Raw genomic sequence first — 24,098 nt, forward strand, 5'->3', positions numbered from 1 at the left:
TTATCTGATAGAAGTTTTAGGACTATTCTTAACATTAAAAATGTATCAACTGTAGCACAAGATGTTTAAAGAACAGAAAGCCTAACAAACTAGGGTGGGTGTTAGAAAACCCCATTAACAGCCTGCCTTTATTTCCCAATCATATGCTTCCCAGTATGTTCTAAAGAGCATTATGGCCAGAAAAAGAATGCTGAGCTCATGTATCTAATTTTATTTCTATCTAAGATAAGTCATCCCTCTTTATCTAAGAAAAAAACTAAGTGAATTAAAATAAAAAACATGGACAAGTACTCTGAATTACTGAATCATTACTTATGGTGAAACATAAATAATAGGGAACTTCTTTTACATGAGGGTAGTATGAACAATATGAAGAAGTCTGACTTCACGATACCTACTGTGCTCTCAATCTTTTCTCCCTATGGGTTCTAGTTGTGTTGTCCTATTTTAAATTTTATGCACAAAATAAAAGCTTATTCACTTCTATCGTGAACAGCTTCCTTAAATTTACTTCCAACTAACAATATATTACCAAAGATGATAAAAAATATGATCCAAGGCAAAATTTTTAAGCTCAAGGAGCTCACAATATATAGGAAGAAAGATACTGGAATCTATACACACCACACCAAGCTAATACTACGAGGTAATATATGGTTCATGCCATATATAAGTGGATACATATTCCTCTGGGAGTTCCAACACAGTAAATACTGGTGTAGACTAAGAGACAGAGAAGGGAAAGTTTAAAACAAGTGGTAGGATATGAGCTGAGCTTTAAGGCAAGGGTGGAATTCACATAAGCAGGGAAGTAGAGAACATTCTGCACTATAACAACAAAAGGTATAAAAGTGGGAATAAGAAGGAAAGTATATATGGCACACAGTTCAGAGTCAGACAGTAAAAAAAGGGGAGGGTTTGTATTTTATCTTTTTCTCTGTCTCCAATAATCTCTGAGGTATGACATCCTCCCATCATTAAATCAGTGGCAGTGGACAGCAGTAAAGATTCCCACATTGGAGAGTCATGATACTAAGTTGGTTTAGGAGGAAAAGCAAGAGTGAACAGGGTGAGCACTTCTGATATGACTTAAAGATTTTAGATATGAAATGATACGAGTGGCAGTAGTGAGAAAGAAAAATAGGAAAGTTCAAACTAGAAGCCAAGTTTCTTCAATAAGATAAGATTCATTTTAGACATACCGATTTTCAAATAATAAGTATCAAAATGGTTAACTGGAGATGTGGGACTGGCACTCAGGAGAGTTGAGAGTTTGATAAACACTTGGGTGTTATCAGCATATGGATGACATGGGTATGGAGAAGGAAGGAAAGGACACACACAAGCACACACAGAATCTGTCTGTCCATCTGTCCCTGGCAAAAGCAATGGAAGCAAAGGTTCAGAGAGGTAGGAGGGTATCTAGGAGAATACAACCCAAGAAAGTGATATCCAATACAAGAAGGACCAACGGATTTGGCCTTAAGATTATTCTTGGCCCTGGGGAGAAAATGCACGGTGTGGTATGAGTAAGCTACAGACTGTACAGGGTTGCTAAAAATATTGGAAGGGGAAAAAATGGCCACACAAAGCAATAAAAGTAGAGAAAAATAAGTTGATAAAGTGGCACCAATAGCTAAGAAAGGGGTATTTTCAAATTGGAGAGGTCCTATGTCCAATAGGCCTATGTGATGATGGATATCAGAGAAGAAAGAGCCTAAAGATCAAGAGAAGGTAATAAAGAGATGATTGTAGGGTGAGGAATAAAAAAGCTAATAAGAACATTTACTGAACACTTACCAGGTGCTAATCACTCTGTGAGGCACTTTAGTACATTATCTCATTTTATTCTTACATCAACTCTTGTTTGTTATTTTTATTATCCCATGTTACAGAAGATGAAACTGAAGTGTAGAATGGTTAAATTACTTACTTAAGATCACAAACCTAGGAAGTGGCAGAGCTAGAAACTGAATTCAAGTTTGTCTGATACCAAATTGTTGCTATAAACCTCTATTCAAAACTGTAGAAAGCAGACATATGAGAGTGAATCTCTAAAATATTTGTTGACTAGTCAGAAGAAAAAAATTTTTAATAAGATCATACATGGGCAATTCTTTAAGGTAGGAAAGAATGTGAGTCTACCTCCTCCCCTTATGAAAAACAAAAACAAAAAACCCACCAAACCTTAGACATTTGAGATAAAATGGCTTTTTACAACGTTTCCCCCTTGTAATTGGATCACTTTGGGCCTAATTTGTCCACAGAACCTGATAAACTGGTAGTATTATCTCATACAAACTAACAGTGATCATATCATGAAATAAAATTTGAAGTCATCTTCAAGTAAAAATCCTGAACTAAAAGTTTTCAAGGCAGTAATTCACAGAAATACAGACAGGAAACAAAAATTCATAAATTAATTACATAGAAGATTTTCTACTCTATCTGAATTACACTACATAAACACAAAATAAAATGTAAAGCTTTTGGCTTTAAACATTTGATTTTTGTGTTTGAGATATGAGCTGATATTATCACAGTTTGTGACTTTATTAGTATGGAGAAAAGCAAGAACAATCAAAAAGCCAAGTGTGGCAGATATTGATAGGTCAAAATTCCCTTACTTCTCCTCCCTGTTGTCTTCATCTTGACATTTCTCATTAGCACCACCATTAGAAAGTGGGGTCACAAAGAAGCAGTGAAATATACTCTCTTTGATTCTGTTATTTATTAATAGCTCCAGTAAGTTGCCTTTTGCCAGGGAAAGTAGAAAGTAAGTATTTAGAGTTGGAGTTATTTATAGACTTTATCCATATTATTTCCAGTCTACACCTCAGTACCAATGAGTAAATCAGTTACCTCAAAATAGGAAATGAAATCTACTTATTACCACTTATGATAAGTTGTACTTCAGAAAATTGAAAATGATCACTAATATGAAGAGTTTTAATTACTTGTAGATGTCAATTATCCACATCATTCTTAGTCTAGTGCCTCATTACCATGCATAACAAAGATACCTGTAGTGGGATGGAATAAAAAATGAATCTACTGACCCAAATCTTTAATTAATCCACTAATTTGTCAATGAATTTGTTTTCAATGATTACTACTTGGTCTTTACTTACCATGGCCCAAGATGCCTTATTTAGAGAACTCTTTTCAGAAAAATCGAACCATTTGGACTTCCTGTGCCAATCACACATTTTGGATTTTGCAAAACTTCAGGTTAAACATACACCTTACCATTGCCACTAAGTAAGGACAAGCAAATCACGGAGAAATTCTGACAGACAACAAAACTTCTACAGTTATAAGAAAGCAAATATTTAAGGATAGCCTATTTAAAACTGAAGGAAACAATGTAAATTTTTAGCACTCTTCTAAATTTAAATGTGTATTTAAATTCACATCCTCAAAAAATGCAGTAGGGAAAAGTCAACAGGTAGATGTACTCAACAAAATATTGCCTATCACAAGAACCTATGTACTTTAAAGCAGTAACTGGCTAAATTTAGAAGCTGTTCAAGATTGTATCAGTAGCTACATCTATTTCTCTGAATTATAAAAACATTTGTAGATTATTTTATCTTCCATTTAAAAACTATTTTTAGTAATAACTGCTTAAAATGTGTAGCTCTTTTGCATTTCCTAGGAAGCTCAAAAACTGCACGAAGTAATGTAATTCAGATAACTTACCCTTTTATGCCCACCTAACCTCACTGCCAGAAAGAGAATTATATTGATGATGAACTCTTAACTTGCATTGACTTTAGGAAAATTCAAGTAAATATAATAAATGTAGTCACCCAATCAGAGAATTAACTTCCAACAAGAAGTCTCTCTGGCTTCTTCAATTCTTCAGCAAATCATTCTCCCCACCCCAGCTAGCATAGTCCACCAGACAGACAATCCTAATGAATGTCCTGCATCAAAACAAAACAATGGACCTAACAATTTAGAGTTTTTACCTATTTAAAAAAATTAGGAAACGCAGGAAAATCCAACATACAAGCAACACATTAAGAAATGCCCATCCAAGAGTTCTTACTAGCAATTGCTACCAGTGCTTCTATACCTAATCTCCTCTATGTGCCAGTTGCAGCATTAAGGAAACAGTACCTGAATAATATGGCCACATGCACTGCTTACTGCTCTAAGCGAAGCACTCCTCAGTTTTCTCTATTTCTAATGTTAGAAACACTGCCACCCCCTTATTTTTAACATTTCCCAAACAGAAACTGAGGTTTTATCATCTTTTCTCTTTGTAAAATGAAACTATTTAACACAACACCTAATGCAAATAAATTAAAACTCCTTATGTCAAAGTTTAAGATATGCTGGTTACTAAGCTACTCATAAAATACTATTTTAAATTGTTCTATATCATCTCCCACCCTACCAGTATTATGAGAAACAGTCCTTTAACATTCTAGGTCTCCTAGCTAACAAAAATCTCACATGCATGAAAAAGCACTTTGGTTTCTGATGATGATGATGAGATGATAGTCTCACTCTAATTTTACCGAAGCAATAATATTAACATTGGAAGGCATGCAAACTTACACCTTTAGTGATGTAATATGCAGGTGAGTACTATTTAAAAAATACTTTCAAAACCAGAAATCTATGCTGAAAAATACTGCTTTCTCATTGCAGTATAATCTTTGCAGGCCAGAATTCCAAACAAGGAACAATCATCTTGCAAAAGATAAACATTTATATCATATAAACATTAGGTATTCCTTGACCTAATACTACACCCAGCAAATAGTAAATAACCATATACATTTAAAATGAATAGTCCTAAATCAGAAATGGAACACTAAATTTTATGGTTCACTTACCTGAACCTCGCTTGTCCTCTGTTTAATAGTATCTTCTTTCTCCTTAAGGTCCTGTTCCACATTATTCTTTTCCCTAGAAGACCAGCAAACAATGCAAGAATATTTTAGAACATCAGCTACAGCTGGTATGGTTATCCATCCTCCTAATCCTGAATCGCTTTTTAAATACATAGTGAAACATTCAATTTTTAAATGAAGGGCAGATTTTTCTACCCTCTTTTAATCATTTATGGAATAAAAATCAATATAAGCTCCATTTGTAAAAAAAAAATTGCTTTCTCACTAAAATGTGGTGAAAAGAGAATAGATTAAAAAAGGAAGAGGAGAAAAATAATCAATGAAACACTCAGGTTTCACTGATGTCACTGTTGCTATGGAAATAGTGTCCAATGAAAATTGCTGGTGAAGAAAAGGAGGGGTTGCATCAGCTCTGTAAGGTTAACCCTTTGGTATCACTGTCAAATTAAATGAAAATGGCTAATAGAAACAGTCAACAATATTAAGGAAAAAGACATTTACTGAAGTGTTAATTTCCTCTTAAATCACTGGTGTGCATCAATTTTAGAATGAAACAACAGAGAAAATGGAAATATACAGGCAATTTGCTCTATCAAATACAACATCTCAAAAAAGCTATTTTAGGACCACATATCAAATTCAATTGATCAAATATACAAAACAATATATGTAAAGTAAAAAAAAGAACTACATCAGCATTTATCTCTTCTACTCTTTAAATCAAACATGCTGGGCTTCACTTTTACTTTGAAACATCGTTACCTAAATTCTTGTATGCTTTAATCAGACCTAAGTTGCTATGAATGAATCCCAAGGAACCTTAGATTCAGAATTGCAAAATAAAGCTGTTTCTTTTGATGTAACAAATTTAACTGCCCATTTATATTTGTACAGAAATCACATGCACGCGTGTGCGCGCACACACACATACACACACCTCTACCTCCCTTCACTTTCTTTTCTACAAAATCAGAGAAAAAGCCCAAAGAATTCTGCAGTGGTACATTTCTGGGGTTGGAGGAAAAGTAAAAGATGGCAACATGGAGAAGGGAAGACAGCATTTAACAAGTCCTCCAGATTGGAATAGCCAAGTTTCTCCTTTGAGATTCAAGACTACATTTCAGTTTCCATCTCAGACATAACCCAAAATTTAAGCTCAGGCTCCATTTAGCTCCAGCATAAAGGAAAGTAAGAAAATTATACCAAAGCAGGTACTTAAGGGACAACTGCATGCTTCATTTATATTTCTCACCCTTTTTTCAGGTGAGATTTTAAATGTAGACAAAAATCAACTGTTTTGGATATGTAGGCACAATGTTCTTAAGATGTGTATGGAAGAAAGTATACAAATAAAGCTATTTGTACACTGTTACTTTTAAACATTTGAGATGGCCAAGAAACTCACTAACCATTTGTCAGATGGGTTGCAATGTGGGTCTCGATGTCGTGGAGATTTTAAACAGTCTCTTACCATGTGAATCATTGTTGCAGCCCGATCCTTCCATATCTCAACCTATTTATTATGCAAAGGCCATCCCCCACTTCCAACCCTTATATCAAATTAAGCAAATTCAAGAAACAGAAAAACACGAGGGAAATAAATCTGAAAATACCCAACAAATTCTGCAAGCTCAATCTTGGAAATTTTCTTTCCTCCTTATGTGAGCAGATGAATGTTTTCAGTCTTGCTGCAGCATGTTAGAGATAAGTCACATGAAAATCTAGCACCCTCCCCCATCCCAAATTCTCAGAGGCATTCCACACAAGGTCAGTATCAACTCAGCTCCTGGTTTTTGAAAGTAGATAATAACAAAAATAGAAAACATTACAGTGTCACAGATCAGCAGTGCACACGTTTGTACTGAATTCTTTCTGCTCTACTGCTAACTGCTGTCACTGACAGTGTCTGCTCAGATCAAGTGTGCAAGCAGGAAAACAGGGCTACAAGAAGGCAGTGAGCTGACTCAAAGTAGCCAAGACAGAAGGATGGGAGAGCAAAGGAAGGAAACTCACTTGGTGAAAATCCAAAACAGATTACAAAGGATTCAGCTCTAAACAGCACAGTCTTATGTTTCGGTAAAATGGAGGAAGCTTGAGGAGTACACATTTCACTTAATAATTTGGGGTCCATGGGGGAAGAAGCGGAAGGGAAGGAAAGGATGATGTTATCTCTAAACATATCCTGAAGATCATTTCCAACTAAAAAAAACCTAGAGATCTTTAGGCATTAATTCCTCTTAGTATGAAGATCAATTAAATTTTCCTTTTTTTTTTTTTTTATTTGGAGATGGTGTCTCACTCTGTCACCAGGCTGGAGTGCAGTGGTGCGATCTCGGCTCACTGCAACCTCCATCTCCCAGGTTCAAGTGATTCTCCTGCCTCAGTCGAGAGATCACAGGCGCACACCATCACACTCGGTTAATTTTTGTATTTTTAGTAGACAGGGTTTCACCATGTTAGCCAGGATGGTCTCAATCTCCTGACCTTGTGATCCACCCCCCTCAGCCTCCCAGAGTGCTGGGATTACAGGCGTGAGCCACCGTGCCCAGCCAATTAAATTTAACTTTTGATTCATGTTTATCTAACAAAACTCTGGTCTTATAATATTCCTTTTATTATCACAACCAAGTGGTATAATACATAGTACTAAACAGAAAATTTTAAAAATTTAAATGTTTGATTATACCACTTTCTATTAAAAAAAATTATGACTGAAAACCTGTCCTGTAAATCAGACTAAAAATCAAATAATTTTCTCACTGACCTAGTTTATAGTTTCAGAGATGCTCAGTTGTTATTCTGTTGTCTTGTAATGACACTGAACCTTTATAACTATTCTTCTCATTTCAGGCAAATAAAAATATCTAACCATATATTAGGTGCACTTAGGATGCCTGACCATATTTCTTACTTTCTCCCCAGTTTTGAACATGTATATTTTTCTACAGGTGATGGACACATAATACAAGCATTATTTTTAACACTAGTAATTTAAAAACCCTTCCCTTTAAGGATCTGTGCCACAATAAAAAGTAATGTTAATATGCAACTTCTCAAGGAGCCCACCAATATAGGTGGATAAGACAGATATAAGACATTATTTCAAAAATAGGTGTGTGAGGCTGGGTGTGGTAGCTCACACCTGTAATTCCAGCACTGTGGGAGGCCAAGGTGGATGATCACTTGAGGTCAGGAGTTCGAGACCAACTTGGTAAAACCCTGTCTCTACTAAAAATACAAAAATTATCTGGGTGTGGTGGTGGACACTTGTAGTTCCAGCTACTGGGGAGGCTGAGGTGGAGGATCACTTGAATTCAGAAGGCAGAGGCTGCAGTGAGCAGAGATGGCGCCACTGCACTCCAGCCTAGGCAACAGAGTGAGACTCAAAAAAAAAAAAAAAAAAAAAAAGGTGTGTGAGCATTTTTGCCCAAACCACCACTCATCCTCATCTTGGATGTCATGACAGGAAAAGCTACTGCCTTCACCTTAGTAATTTCCAGAAAAGGGAAATGAAATGATCCTACTCATTCTCTATTTTAGGCTATCTTTCTCGTTCTTTTCATTCTCAAGATGCTTGCACATCCTGAAGAATCCACAAGTACCAAAGCTATAAAGAACAAGCAAGGAATAAAGCTCCCTGGTATTCCAAAGGCTCACAGTTCTGATTCCATGAAGAAGTGACTCTGAACCATCAAGGAAGGCAAATCACAAGTTAGGCTTTCAGAAGCCTAATGATAAATACATAAATCTAATATGAAATGGTCAAAAGTTATTCACAAGGACAGTTAGGCTGAGGGACCTTGAGTCTATGCAATCCACTTCCATTTTCCTAGACTCTATGTACTAGGAGTAGGAAGTAAGCCGTCTTAGTTTTTGATGCAATTCTAATATTATCAAATACAAGATTAAATCATCTTCAAAGTCCTTCCCAGATACACAGTTTTATATCTTTTTTTTCCCTAAACATAAGCATCTACTATTTTGTAATGAGAAAACATTAAAAACTAAAAAATCATTAGAAACTAGAAAGTTGTGAAAACTCAAAAGCTGTATTTTTCAATTCTGAAACTTAGTTATAAAAATTCACTTGGAGCACATTTAACCATAAAAATGGTAGCTTAGGCCGGGCGCGGTGGCTCAAGCCTGTAATCCCAGCACTTTGGGAGGCCGAGGCGGGTGGATCACGAGGTCAAGAGATCGAGACCATCCTGGCCAACATGGTGAAACCCCGTCTCTACTAATACAAAAAAAAAAATTAGCTGGGCATGGTGGCGCGTGCCTGTAATCCCAGCTACTCAGGAGGCTGAGGCAGGAGAATTGCCTGAACCCAGGAGGCGGAGGTTGCGGTGAGCCGAGATCGCGCCATTGCACTCCAGCCTGGGTAACAAGAGCGAAACTCCGTCTCAAAAAAAAAAAAAAAAAAAAAAAAAATGGTAGCTTAAGTAGCTTAACTGCCAATCTGTCTCACAGGCAAACGGAGAAAAGCATGCTATTCTCATTAGATAGTCTTGAGTAAGGCATCTGGGTCTTACAGAGAGCAAAAAAATAGAACAAAAAACTAGAGACCTGGATTCTAATCTAGCTCTTCTGAGAAACAGTTGTTCTCACTTTGATTAGGTCACTTAACCTTTCAAAGCCCTTGTCTTATTTTTCATATGTGGATGCTAACATCTCTATCATCTCAGGATTTGCAAGGCAAAATATGTAAGATGTCAAGTAATTAATATTGAGCCTAAATATTAACATTACTTAAAATTTTAAATAATGGTGAAAGTAGTTTTTAAATTTGTTAAAAAGAAGTATGAGTTATAAAAAAGGTGAGAGGCTGGGTACATTGGCTCACATCTGTAATCTCAGCACTTTGGGAGGCCACAGCAGGTAGATCACCTGAGGTCGGGAGTTCAGGATCAGCCTGGCCAACACGGTGAAACCTTGTCTTTAAAAATAATAATAAAAAATAGTAATAATAAAGATTAGAAAACATTGATCTGCTGTAGTTATAGAATAAATAATGTCAGCACTAAAATTTCTGCCCCCAAAATCTTATCTGAATATCATTCAAAATAATCTACTCTCTACTTTTAGAAACTCACTATATGGTTTTGAAACCATTAGATTTGGAGAAAAGTAGTCTCCAAAATACTAAAATATTAACTCTATCATAAGTCACCTTATATCACTGTAGTAACAGCTATGTGTTCTGGCCGACCCTCTCTCCTTCTAGAATTCAGCAATCCTTTTAGGAAATTGTTCTCCTTTCTGCCTCTTCTAATGTCTTTCTACTCATATAGTTCAAACAGAAGATGCCACCTCTGTGAGCAACGACTGGCCAGAAATTGGCTCCTGGTTGAAGCTTAATCAGTCAAAGTACCCTACCACACAATCACAGAGATTAATTCAAGAATGAGCCTGTAACCAATGCCAAAGCAGTCAGAATCTTTATCTAGGATGCCTTTATTTGGAACTGATAAAGTATTATTACCACTACCATATCTACTATCAATAATAATAACAAATTACAGAAGCTAGCATTCTAGGTAGTAAGCCCTGGCTCCTGTCACACTTAATTTTATGGGTTAATTTGGCTAGGCCATAGTACCCAGATATTTGGACAAACATGACCCTAGATGTTAACGTGAAGGTATGTTTTACGTGAGATCAACACTTAACTCGGTATATCTGAGTAAAGCAAATTATCCTCAATAATGGAGGTGGACAACATCCAATCACTTGAAGGCATTAAGAGAAAGACAAGGTTCCCCAAAGAATAAGGAATTCTATCTCAGACTGCCTTTAAACTTGAGAGGCAACATCAACTCTTCACTGGGTCTCCAGCCTGCCAGCCTGTCCTACAGACGTCAGACTTGCCAGCTCCCATAATCTTAAAAATTTCTTAAAATAAATCTCATTGTCTCCCTCTCTCTCTACATACATACACCTATATACATATCCTATTTGTTCTCTTTCTAACCCTCCTCCCCACCCGCCTATACCTTTACTCTTCCAATTATATGGGGTCATCAAATTCTTCTTTTTGCCTGAACCAGCTCCAGTTAGGTATGTCATTTCATATTTTTTAAGCCTCCATTTTCTTCTCTTCAAAGAGGGGTAATAAAACCTGTATCTCACAATTGCACACAGAGTTATATAATTTATGCCAACACATCTGGTTTATATATATGCTGAATAAACACCAACAAACTCTTTATAAGTTCTAGTTTCTGCATCTATAAAATGAATATCTACTTTACAAACCATATATGGGACTGCTATGAAGAGCAAAAGAGAAAATACACAATAAAACCGAATATAACATTATGTAACTTATCTACTGACTCAACAAGCATATATTGAATCCTATTACATACTTGTCACTGTGCTATACTTTAGGGATACATAAAACCAGTGAGATAGGCACCTGCCATTAAGAAGCTTTTAATTTAGTGTATGTGAACACACACCTGGTGTGAGGGGTTAGGAAGATGAACATAAAGAGGTAATTACAATGCAGTATACTAGCTGCTACAACAGGTAAGCACTGTGAGACAGGTAAGAGTGCTATGGGAATACAGAGAATAGGAACTTGACTCTCCCTGAAGAAGGTTAGAAAAGGCCTCCTTGGTATCACTGAAGGCAGGACGATCAATTGCTAAGTGAGGTGTGTAGATAATAATGTCATGTTTATCAATATAAATTACTCCAGTCTGAGAATACTGTGTGAAAGAGTGAGAGACTTCAAGGAAGCATTGAAAGAAAGAGTAGACGTCAGGTAAGAAAATGGCATTTCAACTAGAGATAGAGCTCATATAAGAAAACACAGAGGCTAGGCATGGTGGCTCATGCCTGTAATCCCAGCACTTTGGGAGGCTGAGGTGGGTGGATCACAAGGTCAGGAGATAGTGACCATCCTGGCTGACATGATGAAACCCCATCTCTGCTAAAAATACAAAAATTAGCTGGGTGTGGTGGCGTATGCCTATAATCTGAGCTACTCAGGAGGCTGAAGCAGGAGAATCACTTGAACCAGGGAGTCAGAGGTTGCAGTGAGCTGAGATTGTGCCACTGCATTTCAGCCTGGCGAAAGAGCAAGACTCCGTCTCCAAAAAACGAAAAAAAAAACCCACAGAAGATGTTGGCAAAACAGCAGTAAGAAGTAGACTAAGAAGAAACTAAGAAGAAAACTCCTCAAGTTTGATAAAAGATCTGCATCTACAAATCTAGAAAGCTCAATGAACTCCAAGTAGGACAAACACAAAGAGACTCACACTGACACATTATAATCAAACTGTTAAAAGAATCCTGAAAACAGCAAGCAAGAAGAAAAGCAACTTGTCAATTTGTGATATATAATCAATCCTTAATAAGAATATCAATGGATTTCTCAGCAGAAACTTGAAGGTCAGAAAGCAATGAAATGATACATTTAAAATGCTGGAAGAAAAAAAACCTGTCAACTGAGAATTCTATACCCAACAAAACTGTACTTCAGAAAATGAGGGAGAAATTAAAATATTCCCAGACAAACAAAGGCTGAGGGAGTTCATTACTTCTAGATCTTCCCTATAAGAAATGCTAAAGGGAATCCTTCAGGTTGAAATGAAAGGATGCTAGATAGTAACTGAAAGCCATATGAAGATAAAAAGATCTCCAGTAAAGGTAAATACATGGGCAAATATAAAAACCAGTATTACTGTAATTTTGGTTTACAACTCCACTTTATACTTTCTATAGAATTTAAGTGACAAATGAATAAAAAAGAATTTATGAATCTGTTAGATGGCCAGATGAGGTGGCTTACGCCTGTAATCCCAGCACTTTGGGAGGCTGAGGCGGGTGGATCACAAGGTCAGGAGTTTGAGACCAGCCTGATCAACACAGAGAAACCCCGTCTCTATTAAAAATATAAAAAATTAGCCGGTCGTGGTGGCACATGCCTGTAATCCCAGCTACCTGGGAGGCTGAGGCAGGAGAACTGCTTGAACTCGGGAGGCAGAGGTTGTAGTGAGCCAAGATTGCACCATTGCACTCCAGTCTGGGCAACAAGAGCAAAACTCCATCTCAAAAAAAAAAAAAAAAAAAAAAAAAAAAGAATGTTAGTAGATATATAATGTATAAGGATACAGTTTGTGACATCAATAATATAACCGGGGGAGAATGGGCCAGGTGTGGTGGCTCACTCCTGTAATCCCAGCACTTTGGGAGGCTGAGTTGGGTGGATCATCTGAGGTTCGGAGTTCGAGACTAGCCTGGCCAACATGGTGAAACCCCATTTCTAACAAAAATACAAAAATTAGCTGGGTGTGGTGGCAGGTGCTTGTAGCCCCAGCTACGTGGGAGGCTGAGGTAGGAGAATCACTGTGCCTAGGAGGCATAGGTTGCAGTGAGCGAAGATCCCACCCCTGCACTCCAGCTGGATGTCAGAGTGAGACGCCATCTCAAAAAAAAAAAAAAAAAAAGTGGCGGGGGTGGGTGTTGCAGAGAATGGAGCTGTATAGGAGCAGACTTTCGTTTGTGTCTTTAAAGACAGTCTCTCTGTTTCCCAGGTTAGAGTGCATTGGTGTGATCATAGCTCATGACAGCTTTGAACTCCTGGCCTCAGGCAGTCCTCCTGCCTCAGCCTTTCCAGTAGCTATGACTACAGGTGTGCACCACCACAGGCAGCTAATTTTATTTTTTATAGAGACAAGGTCTCACTATGTCGCCCTGACCTCAAGCAATCCTCCCACCTTGGCTTCCCAAATTGCTGGGATTACAGGTGTGAGCCACCACACCTGGCCAGGAGCACAGTTATGTATGGGACTGAAGTAAGTTGGTATCAATTCCAATTAGATTGTTCAGTTTAAGATGATACCAAGTTTTGGAGATTTATAACAGTGATGGCTGCACAATTACTGTGAATGTATTTAATGAGATTAAGTACATTTAAAAATTTTTAAATTCCCAGCTGGGCGCAGTGGCTCACGCCTGTAATCCTAGCACTTTGGGAGGCTGAGGGGGATGGATCACGAGGTCAGGAGATTGAGACCATCCTAGCCAACACACTGAAACCCTGTCTCTACTAAAAATAAAATTTAAAAATTAAAATTTACCACTTAAAAAAATTTGTAACCACTTTATGTGTACAATTCAGTGTCATTAATTGTACACTTAAAGTGGTTAAAATTTTAAAGTGGTAAATTTTATGTTATATATATTTTATGACAATAAAATATTAATGAAAAAGAAAGTAGAGAGATGAGAAAATTCTAGACACACTAACTTACCTAAGATGGAGGGTTCATGTGTGGTTAATGCTGAAATGATAGATCAGAATAAGATTATAAAATAACTTCTGTACTAGGTAAAGACAGGCTTTTACTGTTGTTGTTTCTTTTTTTTTTTTTTTTTGACACAAAGTCTTGCGCTGAAGCCCAGACTGTGGTGCGATCTCGGCTCACTGCTTGAACCTCCCGGGTTCAAGCGATTCTTCTGCCTCAGCCTCCAGAGTAGCTCAGATTACAGGTATGCACCACCACACCCAGCTAATTTTTGTATTTTTAGTAGAGATGGGGTTTCACCTTATTGGCCAAGCTGGTCTTGAACTCCTGGCCTCAGGTGATCTGCCTGCCTCGGCCTCCCAAACTGTTGGGATTACAGGCGTGAGCCATCGTGCCTAGCCAAGAGACTTTTAATATGCAGGAAATGGTGAATCCCTTAGAGGTTTCTGAGACATTCTTCTTTGAACTCCGAGTAACATTATTTAGCAACACAGCTCTTCTTTCTTGTCTGGCTTGTGGAGGAAGAGACAGGCTCGTAATGCTCAGAAAGCTGATGACAATTGCTAGAAAGCCAATAAAACACCCTGACTCTGCTTATCTTAGGAACTGTCAGAAGCTTTGAGCTAGATTACAGTAATAACTATAGAAAGCTGATGAGAAAGTCTTTGTTTTTAATTCAAACCATTTTAAAGTTATACGACCTTTCATGATAAGAATTCATGGTTCATGGCCAGTTGCAGTGGCTCATGTTTTTAATCCCAGCACTTTGGGAGGCCAAGGTGGGTGGATCACTTGAGGTCAGGAGTTAAAGATCAGCCTGGCCAACATGGTGAAACCCTGTCTCTACTAAAAATACAAAAATCAGCCGGGCGTGGTGGCACATGCCTGTAATCCCTGCTACTCCAGAGACTGAGGTAGGATAATCCATGAACGTGGGAGGTGGAGGTTGCAGTGAGCCAAGATTGTGTCACTGCACTCCTGCCTGGGTGACAGAGCAAGACTCCGTCTCAAAAAAAACCAAAAAGCAAGAATTCGTAGTCCACAAAAGTTTAAGTTAAAGTTTGAGGGCAAAGACATTTATTTTTACCTTAAGTTTTTAATTACTCTAAAAGTTGCCTTTGCCAGGCACAGTGGTTCACACCTGTAATCCCAACACTTTTGGGAGGCTGAAGTGGGAGGACTACTTGAACCAGGAGTTTGAGATCATGCTGGGTAATAAAGTAAGACACCCGTCTCTATCATTTTTTTTTTTAATAAATTAGCTGGGTATGGTGGAACGTGCCTGTAGTCTCAGCTACTCAGGAGGCTAAGGTGGGAGGATTGCTTAAGCCTGGGAGGTCAAGGCTGAAGTGAGCCGTGATCACGCCACTGCACTCCAGCCTGGGCAACAGAGCCGGACCCTATCTCAAAAATAAAAATAAAAAAGATAAATAAAACTTGCTTTAATTATATAATCTTTATGTGATATGTATTATTTCATTCTTTCAACAAATATTTATTGAAGGTCTACTGTATTCCAAACAAGATTGTAGTTGGGCCTCTATTTATAGTTTGCTGGGGAAAACTAATAGCCATTAATTATAAAAATTTAAGATAATGTTATAAAACCATGATGTCACTATGGGAATAACTAATGTTCTTACTTAGTTCTGAGAGACTGGCTGTTTTTAATAGATTTTATTTTTAAAAATAAGTAAGAGAATATATTTATGGGCATAAGTCGATGAAAAGATAGCCTAACTGGCATCAGAAAAAACAGAAACTTTGGGGTGTGACAAAGCATATCCCCTTAGTGGCAGGACCCAAAATTAGACGGTTCATTTTTCAGAGGAGGAATACATCTTTTTTCTTTTTGAGACAGGGTCTTGCTCTGTTGCCCAGGCTAGACTGCAGTGGCACAATCTTGCCTCACTACAAACTCCGCCTCCAAAGTTCAAGTGATTCTCCTGTCTCAACCTCCAGAGAAGCTGGAATTACAGGTGTGCGCCACCATGCCTGGCTAATTTTTCTATTTTTAGTAGAGATGGGGTTTCACCTTATTGGCCAGGCTGGTCTCAAACTCCTGACCTCAGGTGATCTGCCTGCCTCGGCCTCCCAAAGGGCTGGGATTATAGGGGTGAGCTACCATGCCCAGCCAGAAATACAAATTTACTTTGCAAATCCATAATAATTTATTCTACTTATCTAGCAGGACAAAGTGAGATTAAAAAAAAAACTTACAAAATAAGATTTTAAAAAAACTAACAGAAAAGAAATGTAAAACAAAACCTTATTTTTCTCAAGTACAAAATAGGGATAATTAAGTTGATGGGCAAGATTAATTTATGTTACATCTAGAAAGACTCCAGAGCAATGCCTGGCACATAGTAAGTGCTAAATAAATTTCAGCTATTATTATTACCATTACATTGTTTACTAGTATAAAAGTACAACATTTACTGGCTTTTTGAAAGCTGTAATAAAGCACCAGGAGTGATGACAATCAGGACTCCAGTATGTCAGTGGAGACTGTGACTCTTAAATCCTCCAGGAGTTGAAATTTCTTGGTAGATGTTTTTGCTTTCCCAAGACAGACTATAATACATCTCAAAAATTATTGCTGTATTAAGAGGTAAGTGCCCCTTAGCAAGCTACCAGAGACACAAAATAGTAAAGCAAATGAAATGTATAATAATTCTAACTCAGAACAGAACAGGTCTAAAAAAAAGACACACAGATTATGTATTTAATTAATTAATTAATTTTTAAATAGAGACTGGGTCTTGCTTTGTTGCCCAGGCTGATCTCAATTCCTGGGCTCAGCAATTCGCTTGCCTTGGTCTCTCAAAGTGCTGGGATTACAGGCGTGAGATACCATGCCCAGCCTATGTAATGTTTAAATGATCTAATAGGCACACATTAAAAAGTAAAAAGAAATGAGTGAAATTTATTTTAATTTAATATTTCAAAATGTAATAAAGATAAAAAATATTAACGAGATATTTTACATTCTATTTTTTCATCCTAAATCTTTGAAATCCAGTATATTTTATACTAACAACACATCTTAATTTGGACTAGCCATATTTCAAGGGCTCAATCACCACACAGCTAGTGGCTACTATACCGGACAGCACAGGTTCAGATTTTAGCAAGGAGGTTTTCAAATAAGGAGTCTCCCAAAACAGAAGTTTAAATGATGAACTATACACTTTATGTGAATATGAATTAGGCTGTCTCCTTACTACCAAAGAAATGCACATCATAACCTAGAGCTTCAATTATTGAAACAGTAACACCATTCTTAAGGCAAAGTCACAAAAGAGACCTTTTAGTGTCAGTGTCACAGATCTTTAGAGTGTCACAAACACATCAAGTTGGATCATATAAGCAAAAGAGTTCCAGATTTGATAATATAAGCAATGAACTCTCCAGACATAATGGTTTCTAGTGATATTTGAACTGAACAAAAACAAAAACATAAAATTTTTAAAAATTCAAACCATATGCTAGGATTTAGAAATTTAAAAAAATCAGTTCTTGTTTATGACTGAAGTAGAGGTCTACATATTTAGGAACACAGAATCTGGCTACCTGGCTACATAGTTCCATTCTCTCGTCAACTAGAGAAATAGAGTTCATTCAGCTACTCCAACCAATATTTAGTGAACAGCTATTGAGTAAATCCTGTACTCTAAGTGCTGAACTTGGTGTTGGGGATGATGACGATCAATACTAACATGTATTGAGAACTTATTATGTTATAAGCACTGTGTTAAGCATTGTACATGGTTATTCATATTCCCATTTTACAGATAAAGAAACTGAGGTACAGATAGTTAAATATATCCGTGTCATGTCAGGCAATCTGGCAATCTGGTTAAAAAGCCCATGCTCTGAAATACTACACTATATTGCCTCATTAGAAGTAAGAAGAGTTGGCCTGTGCCATCACAGAGTCAAGAGTCTACTGAGAGAGAATGAAACTAAGTGTTCTCTGAGCTGAGGTAGATAATCAGAGAAAGCTTCTTGGAAATGAAGACTTGTTCATTTCTTCATCTGAAAAACTGAAAGTTATTTACCCTTCAGGGATGTTACAAGAGCTCAACAAGTGAACTTATATAAAACAGGCATAGTACAATGCCTGATAACTATTATTCTAATTATCTATCCTGCTTACTGGCCCAAGACCAGGATAACAAATAGGCCTGACAGGATGTGACTTTAACTTCCTGATGTTCTTGCTAAAAGGACAGAGACAGGAAGGAAATGGAAGCTAGTAGATGACTTTAAAAATATTAACTCCTGCCTCAGCATAATTTACCACCACCACATTATCCAAGTGACTGAAGCAATCTTTTAGTATGTTTTGCCCTTTCCACTGCCAAGAACTTCTCTAACTGAGGCATTTTACTTTCACAGCAACAACTCTCAAGAATGGATCCACAGATAGTTTTTTTTTTTTTTTTTTTGGCTTTTAAGTGAGTAAATTTATTTTTATGGAACAAATCTCGACAATTTTTTTCCCACAGATAATTAAGTGTCCCACAGATAATTAAGTTCTCAGACACTTAATAAATACCTGAAATAAATGCAAAATGGTATCACAGATATACATGTTCTTTTTTTCTGTGGGCAGGGTATAACAGCCTTCATCAGATTTTCAAAGGAAATCCCTGACACAAAAAAAGGTCTGCAATTACCATATGATTCAGCAATTCCACTTTTGCATACATACTCCATAAGAACTGACAGCAGGGTCTTGAAAAGTTATCTGTACGTTCATGTTCATAGCAGCATTATTCATAATAGCTAAAATGTGGAAGCAACCCAAATGTCCATCAACAGATGAACAGATAAACAAAATGTGGCATGTAAGTACAATGGAATTATTATTCAGCCTGAAAAAGGAAGGAAATTCTGACATATGCCACAACACAGATGAACTTTGAGGATATTATGCTAAGTGAAATAAGATAGTCATAAAAAGACAAATATTTCATGATTCTGCTTATATGAGATACTTACAGTAGTCAAAATCATAGAGATAAAAAGTATAATAGAATGGTGGCTGCTATAGGAAACGGTGGGGAAAATGAGGGGGAGTAAAGTATGGGGAATTATTTTAATGGTTATGAGGTTTCAGTTTTATAAGATGAAAGAGTCTTGAAAATGAATGGTGATGATGGTTGCACAACTCTGTGAATATATTTCTTGTTTTTGTTTTTGTTTTTTTTTTTGAGATGGAGTCTCGCTCTTGTTGCCCAGTCTGGAATGCAGTGACATGATCTCAGCTCACTGCCACCTCCACCTTCCAGGTTCAAGCTATTTTCCTGCCTCAGCCTCCTGAGTAATTGGGATTACAGGCACTCACCACCATGCATGGCTAATTTTTGTTTTTTTAACAGAGACAGGGTTTTGCCATGTTGGCCAGGCTGGTCTCAAACTCGTGACCTCAGGTGATCCACCCATCTCAGCCTCTCAAAGTGCTGGGATTACAGGCATGAGCCACCACACCCAGCCATATGAATATATTTCATACCACTAAATTGTACAATTAAAAATGGTTAAGATGATAGATTATTACGTGTATTTTACCACAATTTTTAAAATTGGAAAAAAACCTAGGTCTGTAGAATATTTTAAAAAAAAAAAAAATCAGGCCAGGCACGGTGGCTCACACCTGTCTTCCCAGCACTTTGGGAGGCCAAGGCGGGTGGATCATCTGAGGTCAGGAATTCGTGACCAGCCTAGCCAACATAGTGGAACCCCGTCTCTACTAAAAATACAAAAAATAGCTGGGCATGGTGGTGTGCGCCTGTAATCCCAGCTACTTGGAAAGCTGAGGCAGGAGAATCACTTGCGCCTGGGAGGCGGAGGTTGAGATGAGGTCAGATCGTGTCACGCACTCCAGTTTGGGTGACAGAGTGAGACCCTGCCTCAAAAAAAAAAAAAAATCAGCCCACTAACCTTAATGTTCATGTGAGGATTTAAAAACCTTTTATATATAAAAATCCTTTTCTTTCTTTTTTTTTTTGAGACAGAGTATCACTCTGTTGCCTAAACTGGAGTGTGGTGGCACAATCTCAGCTCACTGTAACCTCTGCCTCCCGGGTTCAAGCGGTTCTCATGTTTCAGCCTCCCAAGTAGCTGGGATTACAGGTGTGCGCCATCACACCTGACTAATTTTTGTATTTTTAGTTGAGATGGTCTCCAACTCCTGACCTCAGGTGATCCACCTGCTGCAGTCTCCCAAAGTGCTGGGATTACAGGTGCGAGCCACCAGGTCCGGCCTAAAATCCTTTCCTGTAGTCTTCAAAATAAGCTATTATTCAGAAAGTTTTTGCCTTAGTTCAACATTTAACACATGGCTTCTATTTTGCCATGAACTTTGCAGGAAGTAAGTCTGGGAAATATTCTAATATTTATAACATATTTTGAGTCATTCATTCAACCAACTAGCCTATACTAATTCCACAGTATCAGGTAATGTGTATGTTAATTTCTAGACCTATTGAAATGATTAAGATATAGCTCTTTCCCTTAGGAATTAAAACTTTACCAAAAAAGAAATATAAATTACTATCATAAACAGTAGCAAATACTATAGTAAAGAAATAAGGTCTCTGGAAGTAGAAGAAAGAATAACAATCTGAAGATTTCATGGAAGGCTTGACCTAAGTGACAATATTTAAGATAGGTCTTGTAGCACAAACAAAACTTTATAAGCTAAAAGGTATGCTCCAGGCAAAGAAGAACAGTAGGATCAGAGGCACAGAAGAATAAAAGTGGTGGTATGTTGAAGTAAGAGGTAATAAGCCCATCTACCACACGACTGGAGAAAAGGGATAAAGCTGAAATAGGTTAGAGCACTGTGCTGAGCACTGAGAGTACAAAGAGCAAACACACTGTATCTGTTCTCAATTAGCTTTACAGTACCACAGGGGAGCATACTGTGGGAGATGGCTAAGATAGATAAGCATGCCAAAAGAACACCATGAAGAAATCCTGTACGCCATGTTCAGAGAAGTGAACTGGATTCAAGTGGAGATGGGAAGTCACTGAAGGATCTAAGTTGTATTTTATATAACAGTTGGAGGTAGGATGGCCCAAAGGGAGAAAAGGCTCAAAGCAGGGAGCCAATGAGGAGGTTACAGCCACAATCCAGATAAAAGATAAAGGCTAAAACTAAGAAAGAAACATAGAACGAAGAAGACAGATTTCAACAATATTGAAAAAATTATTTTCTCATCTATTATAAACTAAACACTAGGGATACAAACAGCTCCTGTGCTTAAAGAAGCACATAATCTAGTGGGAGATTTAAAAAAAACAGACAATTATAACAAGGTATAAGTGTTATAACAGTTGTAAATATAAAGACTATATAAAATAGGCTCTTAAATAAGACGTGAAAAGAGTACGGAGGTTGGAAGGTAAAGTCAGTGAAGGCTTCCTCTCCCAGAGGAAATGATGTCTAAAGTGAGATTTGAAGAGTGAGAAGTTGATCAGGCAAAGAATTCAAGAGACATTTCAAAGGTAGAAGACTAAATATGAGAATAAGAAAAATCTCAGGTTTCTAGCCTTAGTGACTAGGTGAATGGTGATGTCACTGAGAAGGGAAATACAGAACAGAGGTGAGGGGAAGATCAGGAAAGTCACATTCTACCGGACATTCAGATGAAAACACTAGTAGGCAATGAAAAATACAGGTCTTGAGCTCAAGTAAGAGATTCAGGTATTTGATGAGTGTTATATTACAACTACTTGTATTGCTTTTCCTTAAGTTAAAAATATCATACTAATTTAATGTAACTGGCATAATTAAATCATTTAATTAATAGCAAATGTTGAAGAAATCACAGAAAAATTTTAAAAAATATACCAAAAGGTATCCTGCCGCAAGCTCCCAATCTTATTATTTTTCTACTAGAAACAATTTGGTGAACTAAAGATGAAAACAATGAAATCTCATTTTCTGACCAATAACAAAGAACATTCTTTACCCAAATAACTCAAGATTATATATAGCTTTCAATAATTCCATTGGTTTCCAATGCTGAAAACAAAGTATGATTCTAAGAAATATATTCCTTTTTCTATTATGCATTTATGTATTTCCTGAATTTTACAATGAATATGTATTATAGCCATCATTAAGAAAAAATATTGTAAAGAACTATATTCACTACACAGTAATTACAATTTCACATCATACATACTGTTTAGAGGTTTGATCCCTGGACTAAAAAAAAAATTTTTTTTTTTTTTTTAGAGATAAGAGTCTCACTCTGTTGCCCAGGCTGGAGTGCAATGGCTCACTGTAACCTCTGCCTCCCAGGCTCAAACGATTCTCCCGACTTAGCCTCCCAAGTAGTTGGAGTTATAGATGTGCACCATCATGCCTGTCTAATTTTTGTATTTTTAGTAGAGATGGGGTTTCACCATGTTTGGGCAGGCTGGTTTTGAACTCCTGACCTCAAGTGATCCACCCGCCTTGGCCCCACAAAGTGCTGGGATTACAGGCATGAGCTACTGTACCCAGTCCCTGGACTAAAACTAGGTATCTTCATCTCAAAACCAAAAAGATCTGGTTATATTTTGTCAGGTAGTCATTTAATAAAAGCCACAAACAAAATGTGTTTAAATTCTTTTTTCCTGTTTTTAGTCATACTCATCACGTCCTTATATATTAATAAAAAATTTAAAGGCTGAAGAATTTTAACTTTGCATGGAAAAAATGGTTATTCACAAGAATACAAACCAAGGTTTTTATAATGTAATACCTTGAAGCCTTGGTGATAATGACCTAATATAACTACTTACAAAAGTGTATTTTAATAATAATAATTTCAGCATGGGGATGAGTCTATGACATTAACAGTGTTGACAGATGATGTAAGTTTACCTACACTGTAGATCTCACCTAAAATAAAAGTCTAGGGAAAATATTTTCACAAATGTCAAATCATATATAAATACATCACACATTTATAAAATGTGACTACACCCTAAAAACTAACAAGGTTTTGAAATTCTCTGGTTTTCATAATAAGACAGATAGTCACAAAGTATTAGATACATTATTTTCATGTTGTCAGCTGTCATTTACTGTAAGACTGCCACTGGTACAACTTAACATTATAGTTATTAAAAGTTATTGAAAGATTACTTGGCCAAAATGTAACAAATATATTTTCAACAGCAAGACCATTTTATCTATAATGCTCTAATTCCCATTAAAACTCATTATAGAAATATTTTACACATTAAACAAGTACACTTGAAGTCAAATCAAGCAAGTCCTAGAACACTGGTGTATGTATCCATTTTCATAGGCTTAAGAGGCCCAGAACACAAGTATTTTCAAATCTACCTACTATAATATGTATATGACATATATAAGGAAAGCAAAAATGTTCATGGACCACTTACTGACCACATGAAAACGAAAAGTCTAAACACCATTATAGAATCAGTAATTAAGTGTTTACTACTTCTATTTTGAACCAGTCAAAAATTTAAAAATCCTAACAGGTAGCAGAATTGTACAATAGACAGAATGCTGAACTTACACAACCAGTTTTGATACCAGTACTGTCTCTAACATGATGTGTGACTTTGAATTTGATTTTTTTTTCCATGAGTAAGGACAAAATTAAACTATACAATCACCATGAAGGGTTTTTTGCCCTGGTCAGATTTCAATAATAGAAGTTTTACGCAATAGGAAAAGGCCGATAAGCCAATCCAATTAGATTGAATTTCATGTCTTTTCCAGGAAATGCCAGAAGAGAGGCACTCTTTACCAAACTTGAAATTATAAGTACATGTAGCTAGACGCACTATAGCCCTCTTGCCAAAATAAGGAGAAAGTCTGAGAATAGAATCAACCCAGTGGAAACGGAAACAAGAAATGGAGAGCAAGAACTGATTATATTATCTGAGCCTCAATATCAAGGAATGCTTTAAGCCAGCCCTATGTCTAAAAGGT

The 24,098-nt window shown here is 36.9% G+C and overlaps 1 protein-coding gene across 4 annotated transcripts in view; it reads right to left on the bottom strand.

Annotated features, from left to right (window-relative positions):
• The window catches only part of EPS15 (epidermal growth factor receptor pathway substrate 15), a 170,839-nt gene that overhangs the window by 67,200 nt on the left and 79,541 nt on the right, over positions 1-24,098 (bottom strand). For all 4 annotated transcript variants that reach the window (XM_064372338.1, XM_064372337.1, XM_064372340.1 and 1 more), the window contains exon 13: positions 4,851-4,923. In XM_064372338.1, coding sequence (XP_064228408.1) covers positions 4,851-4,923 — 73 coding nt within the window. The remainder of the gene's footprint in view (positions 1-4,850; positions 4,924-24,098) is intronic.

This window comes from Aotus nancymaae, unplaced genomic scaffold (assembly GCF_030222135.1).
Source record: "Aotus nancymaae isolate 86718 unplaced genomic scaffold, 86718_ANA_hifiasm-v0.15.2.pri h1tg000007l, whole genome shotgun sequence".
NCBI classification, from domain to species: domain Eukaryota; kingdom Metazoa; phylum Chordata; class Mammalia; order Primates; family Aotidae; genus Aotus; species Aotus nancymaae.